Genomic DNA, 13,786 nt, shown 5'->3' with positions numbered 1-13,786 from the left:
CGCTCGCGTTGCCAAGGAAGCGCGTCCTCTGTTGCCATCATCATGGCGGGGCGGGACGAACAGAGGTGACAGCGACTCGGAGAAGTGACACAATGTCCATTTAGTGACATTTTTCGTGTGCCTTGTACGATCCAATAGACTCAATGACGCTTCCAACGCCAATCTGCAGGGATTCCCTGCGTCCACCGCTTGTGTGAGGGGCACCAGCAGGCCCACCGCTCGTCTCCGCATCTCCGGTGGAGGACACCGGATCTTCTTTTTTAAAAATTTTAACAACAAAACAAAGGCCTCTGCTCTCCTGTCATGCAAGTTCTGAAGGACAACTTCTTCTACCACTCGTATCCGCTTCATGAACGAGTTATGTTGGTTTCTGTTGCTGTTGGTTGTTGTTGTTGTTGTAGTGAGTGTTTGTGTGTAGTTGGCGATGTGTGTAAAACCGTGGGGCTCCTTAACGATGTGCTGTCAGTAACGCAAGGCTAGGGGCCGATGGGGGCCCGGAGGACGAGAAGCTGCTCCTGCAGGAGGAGCAGAAGTTGTGTCGAGCCAGAGCCCGCAGATTCTCCCATGAAACCAATCGACGCAGAAAGTAGGTTTCACTCTATATGGGATGAGTCTGGCATAATGACAATTGTTAAAAAAAAAAAAAAGTATAATGATGAGGAGGATAAAGGCCTAGTCCTTTATATTTATTTTATAAATCAATCGATTTTATTTTTGAAAAAAGTGTAACGCATAAGTTGATTTGGTTTGCCATAATGGTGAGGTTTGGTTTATATGTAGCCTATAATCCTGTCAGATATTCAATATCAATATTTACTTTGGCTGTTGAATATCTGAAATCGATATTGGCTTTGATAGGCGATTGAAAGCAATATGCTAATGATGCTAACCTGTTGTCGGTAAAAAAATAAGATGCTAAAGGTGGTAACTCTTATTAAGTGAAAATATAGGCTAAAGATTTAAACTTGTATGAAGTGAAAATGTGCTAAAGATATTCCCCTGCACTAGGCCGAAGTGAAAATATGCGGCAACTGCTTATCTAAGTGAATGCTGTAAGTTATTAATGCTCCGGTTGATACCGCACCTGAAGGATTGGACTCGGATTTCTGGCCTAGCACTCGCTTCTAGGCCTTTAGTCCCTTAACTAACCCCTAATAACGCTCACCACTTCATATCCATCACCCCGTCTTATCTCTCTTGTCTCTCTTTCTATGTCTCTCTCCATCTAACTCTCCAGTTACGTTCAGTTAAAAGGTTTTTTGGCAAGGGGGACAAACATCTACGTTTCCACAGCAAGTCAATAGCATATAAATAGTGATAATATAACTAAGCCTTGATAACGGTAGCCTACAATTATATTCGTTATATTTGCAGTTAAAAATAGTCACTTGTTGACCATGTATTATGAAAGCAATCAAAGAATATAACGCCATAATGCCATATGCTCAAAAAACGATTTGTTTCTTCTTTGAAGTGTGGAAATAGGAGGAAAAAAGTAGTTTTGCAAATAACATTGTAATCATCTCTTCTCCCACTCTCTCTCTGTGTCTGTCCGTCTCTCTCTCTCTCTCTCTCTCTCTCTCTCTCTCTCTCTCTCTCTCTCTCTCTCTCTCTCTCTCTCTCTCTCTCTCTCTCTCTCTCTCTCTCTCTCTCTCTCTCTCTCTCTCTCTCTCTCTCTCCTTCTCTCCCTCTCCCTCTCTCTCTCCCTCTCCCTCTCTCTCTCTCTGTCCCAGGGCGTTGGAGGAGAGGCAGAAGCAGTGGCGGCTGCAGGAGGAGCGTCTCAGGGACGCCATCTTGCAGCAGCGACATCATAAGGTGCAGGAGGCCACCGAGAGGTTCCAGAGGGCCCACCTCCCCCCGTCCCAGAGGAGGACCTACCTCCCCCTTGGTCAGTGTTACTCCCCCCTAGGTCCTACTGCCCCCCCCTGGCTCAGTCACACCTCACCCTGGGTCCGTCGTCCCTCCCTCCCTCCCTCCTGGGTCAGTGTAGCGTTATAGTGAAAGGCGTTCCAGGGTAAACATTCTGCTAATGTCGGAGGAGGCCTGACCTCCTGTGGTCACTAAAGTTCCCATGGACTATTGGGTGCTACCCACAGTTTCCTGGCCAAATTCCCTTACCTGGCTCTGGTCCCAACACGGCCACCTAATCGTCCTGCGGTCTCCAGTTACGTGTTACACTCCTCAGCCGTCCCGTGAGCGCTGAGCGCCCTGACGCAGACTGGCGGCGGAGCATCACCTAGGTGTGTGCGAGGATGAGGCCTCACCTCTCCCCCAACACTTATTATGTAAAGCGATGTGGGTGTCTTACTGAGGGCTATAGCAATGCAATTCACTATTAGTATTATTTAAACAGACCTCGTCCCGAATGCCTTGAGAATGCTCTGACCGCCACCAAAACCGCTGAAGTCATTTGGTTTAGTGATTGGGAGCGTTTGCCGTCTTCCAATCTCTCGGGTCGCCGGTTCGAGTCCCCGGTGCGTAAAATCTGTGTCACATTGGAGGCTTGGCCCTGATTGGAAGCAAGGGCTAGGAAGGGGAGTGAAACTGAGAGACACGTTCTCCAGGGTCCACCTCCACCCCAGTGCCTTAAGAACGCTCCCAAGTGACATGACATAGCATAACATCAGTATTGGAGTCAAAAGAAACAGCTGCATGTAATACAAATAACAACATCTCGATTAGAACGCAGAGAAGCTATAGGTATCAGAAAAAATGGTTGTTTGTTCTTCTATATAAATTGCTATTATTAGCAGTAGTGGTAGAAGTAAATGTCATACTAGGATTTGCATCCCAACAAAGCAAAATGTTGTAACTTGTGTTTAGGATTGCAAATCCCATCCCAAGTGCTATAACAGAAAGGTCCAGGTAAGGAGGGAGTCAATGAGCCGACGTGTTGTTGTGGTGTTTCAGGCCTATGGAGGACCGGGCCCAACATGGAGGAAGCTCTGCACCAGATCCAGTACAGCAGCGGCTCCTTCGGCTGTCAGTCCGCCCCGGTGGCCAGCACCAGGTGACACACAGAGGGACAAGCACACAGACATACGGACATAGTAGAGACCTGTTAGTCTACGTAAATTAATGAATACAACGCTCAATAATCTATTTTTCCCTTGCGGAAAAGTCAGCGAAGTTAGTTTGCCTGGCTGGGGCTCGCTACCATGTGGTGTCTTATGTCTCTACTTGGAGACGGTTATGCTGACGTGCTTCTATCATATTTAAAACGTGTCAGCACTTTGCATTGTGCTCATCTGTGAGAGTCACACAGAGACTTCACATGCTTTATGGAGATAGTGAGATACAAGATACTTTTTAAAAGTCAATCTGTAAATGTTTATTTAAAAGATCAACATGACCATTCCCCTTTGCCCTGTTATAGATCATCCATCTCTTGAAGAAAAATCAACAATAATATATACAATAATAATGAATAAAAATGATAAATCCAATATATTAAATGAAGTGATAGTAGCAGGTGACTTGAACATGGATCTGGATGTCCTGTTCTTCCCCAGGAGCTACACCCCCTCCCTGAAGCCCACCGCTGGGACGACCTCGCGCTCCCAACGCGGGCTCTCCGCTGTGGAGGCCTACAGCAAGCTGCTCCTGGAACCCCGCAAGCACCTCCTCAAGAGCCACCAGCACCTCCTCCACAAACCCCCCCCGGAGGCCAAGCAGGAGCAGGGGGAGCAGCAGGCACGGCAGGGGGCTATCAGCCCGTCGGTAAGTGTCAGCCTACAGTACTACGTTGATGTGGTGTCCGTAATAGATGGAAAGGCTAATCGGATCTGCCCTGCTTTCAAAGGTATTGTTTTGTTAATTTATTCCCTTTTTTCAATGTTGTCGATCGGAATTACAGTGACAAAAAATAAAAATGTGTATAACTTAAAAATACATATTATTACATCTGAAGGACCAGATCGACAGTAAATATGAATACAAGTATAAATAAAGTTATGAATTGTCTTTCGTTTTATGCTGACCTAAATTACAGTTACACATGTTGGCCAGCAGGGGGCGCCAGAACAAAGCGCTAGCATAGATGCACTATAATATCCAACAGCTCGCTCTCTCTCTCTCTCTCTCTCTCTCTCTCTCTCTCTCTCTCTCTCTCTCTCTCCCTCTCCCTCTCTCTCTCTCTCTCTCTCTCTCTCTCTCTCTCTCTCTCTCTCTCTCTCTCTCTCTCTCTCTCTCTCTCTCTCACTTTCCTTCTATCGTTCTTTATCTCTCCCTTTGACGTTTTGACGTGTGTGACGTGCGTTTTGACGGTGTGTCTGTCGCAGAGCGACAGACACACCGGTCCGTAACACATGGGTGTCTGTCTGTCAGATTAGACTACTCTGCTCAACACCCCAGTGCCCGTGGTAATAGTTCAGAATGCAGAGCAACCGCCTATCTGCACATATATCATAAATATGTGTAGCAGTGGAACATTTTAATGATGTGTGTTTTAATAAGGCACCGAAGGGAGGTCTTCTGTAGTCCCAGCCTTGAACTTGCCTGTCAGGATCTTCCTGAGTCTCACCAGAGCAAACAAGACCCCCTTCTAGAGAGAGAGACCATTAACACTGGCTCGCTTTAGCTTCTCTCTTTCTCTCCCTCTTTCTCCCTCTATCTCTCTCTCTGTCTCTCTGTCTCTCTCTCTCTGTCTTCCCCTCTCTCCACTAGCTCTCCCTTTACTTTTCTCTTTCTATCTCTGTTTACTCACTCTTTCCATCTATCTTTCTTTCTCTCGCTCCCACTCTCTATTTCCCGCTGTCTCTTTTTCCATCTGTCGATCTTCCCTTTCTGTGTGTATGTGTGTGTGTGTCTGTGTTCTTGTGTCTGTGTGTGTTTATAAGAGAGACAGTGAGCACTCTCTCGGAGACACACAATTATGATTTTAAGACATGGCACATGCAATAATACATTATATCGTTGATATATATATGGCACAGTCCTATAGTATATATTATGCATATGACATTTCTAGAATATCTAATTGGAGCTTAGTCATTTTTATCGCAGAGTTGGCGATAGCAAAGATCTCCGCTGTGCTTGCCTGGAAAATCGTAAATCGTTTTACAATTTTACGATTTGAGAGTGAATTATGGTCCCTATAAATCTTGTGCTTCATCATCATTCATTTATCGTGAAACGTATCGTCTTATTTGTTGTATTAATGATTTGATTGCGGATCAAATTATTCATCCTCTTGTATGTATCATCATTTATCCTATCATCTGCTGAACTATCGTTGCGTCTCAGGAACGTATGCACGACACCAACTGCTCCGGGAGCCTGTCGAGTTTGGACAGCCTGGAGAACGAGGACCTCGACCGCCCCTCCCCGTCGGCCCAGAATCAGGGACCGTGGGCGGCCTCCTTCTCGCTGGACCCCAAGGGCGGTCAGGCAGCCGCGCAACCAATCCAAAATGGCGGCAGCCCGCGTCACGGCAGCAGGTCCGGCGAGACGCTCCGCAGGGCGGAGGACGGCCGTTCTTACGTCGGCGTGCAGGAAGGGTCCTCTAACCATAGAGGGGCCACGCCCCCTCCCGGACGCTGCGCCCTCTTATCGCTGTGCGAAACCATCGCCGCCGCGGAGAGCCAGCGTAGCGAGGACGACGTCACCACGGTAACCACCAACAGCGCCGCCGCCGCCGACTGGAAGCCCGATAGTTACTTTTTGGAACGGGAGGAACGGTCTGACCTCGGTCCCCGCGGCGACCGCGACGCCGCGTCCAGACCTCCCTTAGCGACGCATCTCTTTTTTCCCGCCGAAAAGCTCACAAAGTCCCATGAGGCGCCGCGCGAGCCGATCTGTGAGCCCGACGACGACGGGAAGTCTCACGCCACCAACCGACAAGCAGTGAGCGGCCACGGCAGCCGCGTGCTCGAGGAGAACAGCTCACTCCAGGACCTCATTGCCAACCTAAACACGTTCTCCAACGACTGGACCAGGGCGGAGAGCTTCAAGGGCACCCGGACCCTGCAGCAGGAGAGCTCATCCCAACTCCTGCTGGACATGTCCAGACACCAGGGAGCCCCTAACACCGCTAACAGCGCTAACAGAGCTAACACCGCTAACAGAGCTAACAACGTCAACGGCGCCGACAGTGCTAACGCCGCCGACACCACTAACGACGCTGACGGCATGAACAGCGCTAACAACGCTAACGGCATGAACAGCGCTAACAACGCTAACGACGCTAACAGCATGAACAGCGCTAACGCTAACACCGCTGGGATCTCGTTCCAAGCGGACCCCAGCGAGTCGCACCAGGTTCGGTTTGTCAAAGGGATCCTCAAGAAGCAGTCCAAGTACGCCCCGCCCCCCCGAAGCCCCTCGGGCGGCCTGGGGAAGCTGGTTTTTGCCAAACAGGTGGCAAAGTCGATCCGGGACAGCATGGAGCTGGCGAGGGGGAGGTGCAGGACCCAAGAGGGCGTGGCCGCCCAGGCGGTGAGGAAGAAGATCCGCTGGCTGGACGAGGCGGACCGATTGCCCCAGAACTACGACAACGCCAACGCCACCGCCACCGCCACCGCCACGCGGAGACAGGAGCAGACCGCGGACACTCCCGGCCTCCAGGACCCCGGCGGGTTCTACGCCAGGCCCCCGGACCTCCAGAGGGGCCCCTGCCCTGCGGCCGCCCCGGGCCCCTCCTCAGTCTCGGAGGCGGATCTCACCAGGCTGGCGTGGGCCGACGCAGGGGTGCAGGTCGGCGTGCGGGAGGTCAGGGGGGCCCCGCGGGGACAGAACCCCCCCGCGCGGCCGGCCGGCCCCCGGGCCCCCCGGAGGGACCGCCCCGGCGGCAGGGCCCCTGTGGCTCCCGCCCCGCGGCGGGTCAGGAAGGGCTCGCTGATGCGGCCCCAGTCCGCCGCGGAGGCCGGCTGGGCCGGGCGGGCCCCGGGGAGGGTGCTGGTGCCACGCCCGCCGTCCAGGGCCGAGGAGGCGGCGGCGGCGGCGCGGGGCCCCTGCCGGACGCCCTACAGTGCGGAGCGGACCTTTAAGCCCGCGCCCCCCATCGGGGACCAGGCCCCCGGGGGCCCCGGCAGGAACGGCGACGGCGGCGGCGAGCTCAGGTTCTCCCCTCGCACACACGTCACGATCCGAGTGGAAGGGGACGTCCTGGTCACGCCCCTCCTGCCCTCCTATAGGTTCTCCTTCGCCGAGGGCCCGCCCCCACAGAGCCTCCAGCAGGGGCCCAGGGCCGGCTCTGCGAGGAGGGCCGCTGGGGGCCCGGAGAGGGGGCTGGGGTTACACTGTACCCCCACGGACGAGGAGATCTCCAGGCTCTGGCACGGGGTGCGCAGTGCCTTGGCCACCAGGGAAGGTAATGTCGGTCTGCTATGCGGACAACCTATACGTATATTTTGCTGTATTTTTTGTTGCTTTTGAAAATGTAGCAATCCAAAACCTAGGTGATGTAGTCAGAAGTCTTTTGACATCTAGTCTTTGGAACGGAGCGTGTACTTCGTAGGGCTGAGCTAAGCCCTCTGACAGCACCGTGACAGCGAATATTTTTAGCTGCACATTTAGGTCAAATATATATGCTGCAATAAAGTTCCATTAAGCATTCAGCCCGCAATGTTTAAATGGCTTTTCAGCTGTAGGTCAGAGCAAACACTGATTTCCGAAAACGTTTTCCAGCGATGTCTCCACCTCATTATTATCACGAGGAAGCATTACATCCTAAATATATGCACGGTAACTGGTTTGTTTCCTTTCCCGGAACTTGATAGTAGTGATAAGAAAAACAAATACGAAGATGAGCATGTTCTAGTTGAGATTGTATCCGGAGGGGATTGAAAGCGAAGCCATGTTATTGGCTGCACTGCTTATCTACACCTAAGAGGATGTTGGGGGTTCGAAGCCAGGACCTTTTGGGGAGAGAAGCAAACAAGCCACCAGACCGTCCTGACCATCCCAAAAGCAGGACTCAGGCAGTGGCTCACACCGACACATCTGCCCACAAATGGATCACACATCACGTCCGTCTTAAGCTGTTGTTCTTGTTGTGACTGGATTTAGATGCAGAGTGCGTCAGTAATCCCCAGGGAAATAAACGGTTTCCATCACAATTGCTCGGCTCAAGACAGGAACAACAATCCTAAAAATAGAGATTTAATCACAATTTTAACGATAAACGGGGGAAGACACAAAATAAAATATGAAACATTGAAAAGCATGCATGTTATACGCAACAATATAGCCACAATATATATACATCAAATGCTTGGATATCACACGTTGAGACCCTGATGTAAACATTGTCTCTGCGGGTGCAGCGGCCAGGAACCAGGTGAAGCGACAGAACCTGGAGGCCTCTGGGGGAGCAGTAGCACTGGGGCCCAGGCAGGTGGTGGTGAGGCCAGGCAGACAGGCCCCTGGCGTGGGGAACAGACGGCTTCCTCCACCTCCACCTCCTTCTCCTCCTCCCTCGCAGGTACGTGCACGCTCGCGTGGCGCCCTGCAGCCATGCGTGGCCGGCAGCAGCAGCAGCTCTTCCCTTTCACAGAACAAAACAGGGTGTGTTGGAACTCGTCAAATGGGTTTCTGTGGGCCTCTCTCTCTCTCTCTCCCTCTCTCTCTCTCTCCCTCCCTCTCTCTCTCTCTCTCTCTCTCTCTCTCTCTCTCTCTCTCTCTCTCTCTCTCTCTCTCTCTCTCTCTCTCTCTCTCTCTCTCTCTCCCTGTCCCTCTCTCTCTCTCTCCCTCTCCCTCTCTCTCTCTGCCTGGTGCTGCAGCAGTCTGCAGGAGATGCAGAACAGCTACAGCTGCTGCTGCTGCTGCTATTGCTGCTGCAAGACCTGGCCGTCCGGATGGACTAGAGGCACCTGTATTCTGCCCATGAGTCACCAGTTATCTGACTGTGTGCGTGTGTGTGTGTGTGCCTGCTTGCATGCGAGAGAGTGAGTGAGTGAGTGAGAATGTGTGTGTGTTTGTGTGTGTGTAAGAAAGAGAGTGTGTGAGGCTTGAACGTGATATGCGTCATGCAAGTATATATGCCTGTGTGTTTACAAGTGTGTGCGTGCTTGTGTGTGTGTGTGTGAGAGAGGAAGGGAGATAAAGAAAAAGAAAGAGGGAGTGAGGTTGTGTGTGTGTGAGAGAGAGAACGGGGGAGGGGGGGGGGGGTGATTGTGTGTGAGTGTGAGTGATATCCTGTCTCGGTCTTCCTCGTGGGATATTATTCATTTATTTTCATTTTAATCTTTCAGTCCTTGAAACCGTCCAAGGAGCTTGTCGCGTCCTTCCTCTATAACCGGGATGTGTGGCCTACAGATGAAGGTATAATGTGTAAAGTAATAATAATAATAATAATACATTTAATTTAGACTTTAATTCCATTTAAAGTGTGTGAAGGGTTCACACACCCTGAGACATAACACGCACACACACACACACACACACACACACACACACACACACACACACACACACACACACACACACACACGCACATGCACATCAAAAAGCTGAACAAATCCTAATTATCCTTCACACTACTAGTGACTAAGGACTGCTAACTAACCCAAAGACAAGACACTGCTTAGTAACCAACCCGCATACCCATCTGTGAACGCACCTCCAGCACTATCTGTCAAGGGGATAACGTGCGGAAGAGAGGTCAAAGTTAACTAGATGTCACCTTCATCCAGTAAATAGGACGATATGCTGGTACAATAGATGATAGTGTTGCATTACATCAACAAATTGCACATCGTTCCACATCCTTTGTCCTTCCCCTGAACCGTGGAATGAGGTCGTCTTTCTTGAGTGAACACTGTCAATTTAAGGTCTGTTTCATTTGTACAGCTCCTTCATCATGATTACACTCTCAAAGGGCTTCCAAGGATCACATTATCTATTCATTCCAAATATCACCAAAATATATATTTTTTGCCCATATTTTAACGGTGAGGTTAGATATCTATTTTACAAGAGCGACTTGACCAAGAAGGGAAGCAGCACATGAAGTTAAAACACTGCAATAAATAGTACCGAATACCGATATTAGTATATGACAACTCCCAAAGACCCAGAGAGGGAAGGAACCCGTAGAAGGACCACAGTTTAGGGTGGATTGCATAGTCGGAAGGGAGGGCAATAGATGCCAACAATATGCCATGCCTTCATGTCTCGTCTGTTTCCTTTGATCATTAGCATGCTGGAAGACGGAAAGGCAATGAGCAATATGAGAATAGCTAATCATCCCCCCTGTTTTGCATTGGCAACGACGATGTTTGGTGGGTCCTGGGCCAACAGAACCACCACAGATTAGGCGGTTCACAGTTTGGGAAGCCCTCATCATGTTTTTTTCAATGCATTTCGTCCTACTCTTGTTATCTCTGCTGCCAGGTGCTGAATCTCCCACAACAGGACAACATCACGCCAAGGTCGCGGGCTCCATGGCAACCACCCAAACATGGAGATCAGCACTCCCAGGTGGGGCCCCTCATAGCTCCTCATCGACGACCCTCTCTCTTGAGGAGCAGAGGATCCTGCAGTCCTTGGACCGACTTAACCTCCAGCTCCACTGTAAGACACTCTGCAACGCTAGCTCACTTTTAATCCCACTTTAGTCATGGAGCAGGTGACTTTATCCCGAGTAACAGACAGTGAATTCAAACGTTTATCTTGAAGGAGCAGCGAAGCGCTTAAGCTATAACTATGGGTTTAAGGTAGAGTTATGCTCGGACATTTACGCAACGCAAAGTTGCTTTCGACGCAGTCGTGAACCTGCTTTGGTTCTGCGTCGGGGGTTTACGTCGGGTTTGGCGGACCAATCCCAGCCCTGCTACGTCGCCTTGACGCAAGGTTGCAGTTTTTTCGGAGGCGCACGTCAGGCCCTTGAGGAGGACGCAAGGCGGGTCCGTCAGGACGGGACGGGTCGGAAAGCCCCCTTACGTTGCGTCGACGTCAAACCGTAACTCTACCTCGAGGCTGCGGTGCCGGGGGAAATCGAACCCGGTGCCTTTCGGCCGCGGCACTATCCTTCCCAATGCGTCCTGTATCAGGGTGTTCAATAACAGTCTCGAAATAATTGATCTTGAAAATCTTTACAGTTAATTAACAAATAATGACAGCAGATGGCGCTGCTTATTAATGTTCATAAACTATGCAGTATGGATGAAATTCAATGTGCTTTCCTTAACACTGCTGGATCAACCTGCTTGCCCTGCTCTGCAGGCATTGAGGAGCAGGAAGAGGCAGATCCCAGGGGGCCGATGGCGCTCAACATGGCGGCAGTAAGTATGAGGACTTGAGGGAAACCACGACAGCCTCCAAACATATTAATTCATTCATCCATTCAACCGCTTTCGATGACATCCCCTGTTGTTTCCCTCTGCTCTTTCTCCTCCTCCTCCACCCCGCATCTGGGATACAGATCAGGGATCAAGGCAAGGCCTTGACCAATCACAAACAGACCCTGTTTTCTGTGAACGGCCGCACCCACAACCACAGGAGGTTCTGATGTTGGGGGAGAGAGGTCCGGGATTGGGATCCTGGTCGATTCTTTCTATATATCCTACCATGGGACTTCTCTCTGACGCCCTCCTTCAGTCTGTCCCTTCTCTCCTTACTCACCAAGCACTTTACGACCTACCAGTCCTTGCTCCGAGCAGTTCAGGGCAAAGCCTGTCTCCAAAGAACTGACCGCTGTTCTATGTATTTTTTTCTTTCTGTGAGGAACCTGGATCTCAGATCTGGAGTGCACAGCTTCCTCCGTAGCACATAGCTGAACAACAACTCCCCACAAACAAGAATAAATTATTCATGTTATTTATTAGTTATTTTTCATATTAAGTGCATAGAGATATAAGATCTGGCTATGAATGCATCTACCTATTTTAGATGTGTCATTTCGTTGTTCCGTTTTGCTTAAAGCAGATGGGAAATATTAATCAATAATTGATATTAATCTTAACGTTATCTAAACGCGAGTGAGACCTCAGGATACCTGAAGTGTGTGGGAGTTTTCCATGCTGTAACGTGTGGATGCCATTAAAACTGATAGTGGGTGTGTAAAAGCAATCTGGGTTTCGTATAGTTTGAGATCTTTATCTTAACCCTCAGTAATGTTAATTACCGGAGCGTTAGACTGCCTCTTTGGTTCACTTAGTGCATCTAGTTTACAGGAAGATCATTTCTATTTTTATAAATATGTCTATATTAAAATATATATATAATATAACATGTAGCTTCTTCATGCTTTATACATCTTGAATAAATACGGTGAACACTTTTTACATTATATTATTTATTTCCTTGTGGTCGATGTCCGAAGTTCTTCCGAGTAATGAAACCTCTGATGTAATCCGGATTCACCCATGTGGTTTTTAGTGAGTCGATCCCTCGGAGCAGGTCAACCATTAAGTCATCATGACTTTAAAACCTAATATAATGATAATGGGAAAACACAAGAGCACCTACTTAAGCATAATGATATGGCGTCGTAAAGACGACCGGACCATCCGGTTGGCCCAGAGCTCTGGTGACTCAGGTGACGTTAAGTGTTTTATGGCAGCGTGAAGGTGTCGCAAGGTGTACTTGCTTGTTTGTTTCGATGGCCTTGCGTACAGGCGTGCGATAGGGGACAGAAGAAAGGAAGGGGGGATGAGGGAGGGAGGAGGTAGAGGGTGGATTGTCCTTCTGAACCAGACTCAACCTACTGGATGGACCAGCTGGCAGCCTTCAGCCTCTTCCTCCCGAAACCACATCAACTGAAGGTTTCTCCGTGTCAACGCCCAACCGCGCTTGCCTTCGCCCTCCTATCAAGGAAGAGACAAGTCTCTGGCGACATGCATGTGATATGAGGGAGATTGCCTTGTCTTTTTATGCAAAACAGGTTCATGGGGATAGCCCCCTCCCCTCAAAAAGACAATTGATAGATTGGTGTACACAGGCGGGAATCACATTTTAACCCGGTTTAAAAGACAATCGATGCATTGCAAAAAATATCTATAAAAACACTACAAGGCCATGACAAATACAAGTAGCCTATAGGAAGGTTAAGATAAGGCAGTGTGCAGACAAACATTTCCTAAAAAGCTGCGTCACAAAAAGTTTTGAGTCCTGATGTTAGTTACTCCAAGTCTTGAACAAAATGTAATCAAAAGAATAGTAAAATAGGTAGTTTTGTTTATTCTTCTACGGAACCAGATCAAGAAGCAGTAACCTGATTTACTTGATTTGCTTTCTGGTCCTCCTGCACAAGAGGAAGGAATAAAAAAAAATAAAGAGGGAGTGTGTGTTAGTATGCGTGGGTGGTTGTGTGTGTTAATGCATGGGTGTGTGTGTGTTAATGCATGGGTGTGTGTGTATATGTATGTGAGAAATGATGTGTGCATGTGTGAGCGTATATGTGTGTGTGTTTACATAAATGTTTGTGCGTGTATATGTGTAAGCGTGTGAGTACATTTGTGCGTGTGTGTGCGACCTGTGTTTCCCGAGAATAGAAAGCGGGAATCACGTGAAGCTCCTGTTAAATGCGCCCCCTCCAGCAGCCTTCACCAGGAGGAAGAGGAGGGTGAGGGGAGGGGGGGGATTAGGGAGGAGAGTCACTGCGACCCACCCTCCCCCTGGCGTGCCTGGGTCTGCCCTGCCGACGGCCTGCCAGGGCCTGTCCCAGGAGGAGGAGGAGGAGGAGGAGGTGGTGATGAAGGTGAGGTAAGAGTTGAAGGAGGAGGCGGAAGAGCTTGAGGTGTAGGTGAAGAAAAAGGAGGAGGAGGAGGTGGGGGATGACCTATGAGGTGGAGGTAGAGAAGAGAGAGGAGGATCTCTTTACACTGTCAGAAGTACAACATGACAT

General features: G+C 49.6%; 1 protein-coding gene across 1 annotated transcript; it reads left to right on the top strand.

The window, feature by feature from the left end:
- The first annotated feature begins 36 nt into the window (after positions 1-36).
- On the top strand, positions 37-12,229 carry cep126 (centrosomal protein 126). Its single transcript, XM_030380401.1, has 11 exons — positions 37-338; positions 467-586; positions 1,734-1,888; positions 2,911-3,010; positions 3,513-3,720; positions 5,245-7,309; positions 8,265-8,422; positions 9,192-9,261; positions 10,333-10,512; positions 11,164-11,222; positions 11,363-12,229. Exons 1-11 carry the CDS (start codon positions 304-306, stop codon positions 11,447-11,449), a joined length of 3,237 nt encoding a protein of 1,078 aa, XP_030236261.1. The 5' UTR covers positions 37-303; the 3' UTR covers positions 11,450-12,229.
- Positions 12,230-13,786: the final 1,557 nt, after the last annotated feature.

The sequence above is a fragment of the Gadus morhua genome, chromosome 16 (assembly GCF_902167405.1).
Source record: "Gadus morhua chromosome 16, gadMor3.0, whole genome shotgun sequence".
NCBI lineage: Eukaryota > Metazoa > Chordata > Actinopteri > Gadiformes > Gadidae > Gadus > Gadus morhua.
The sequence above is the reverse complement of the archived record's forward strand: the minus strand, read 5'-3'. Positions and strand labels throughout refer to the sequence as shown.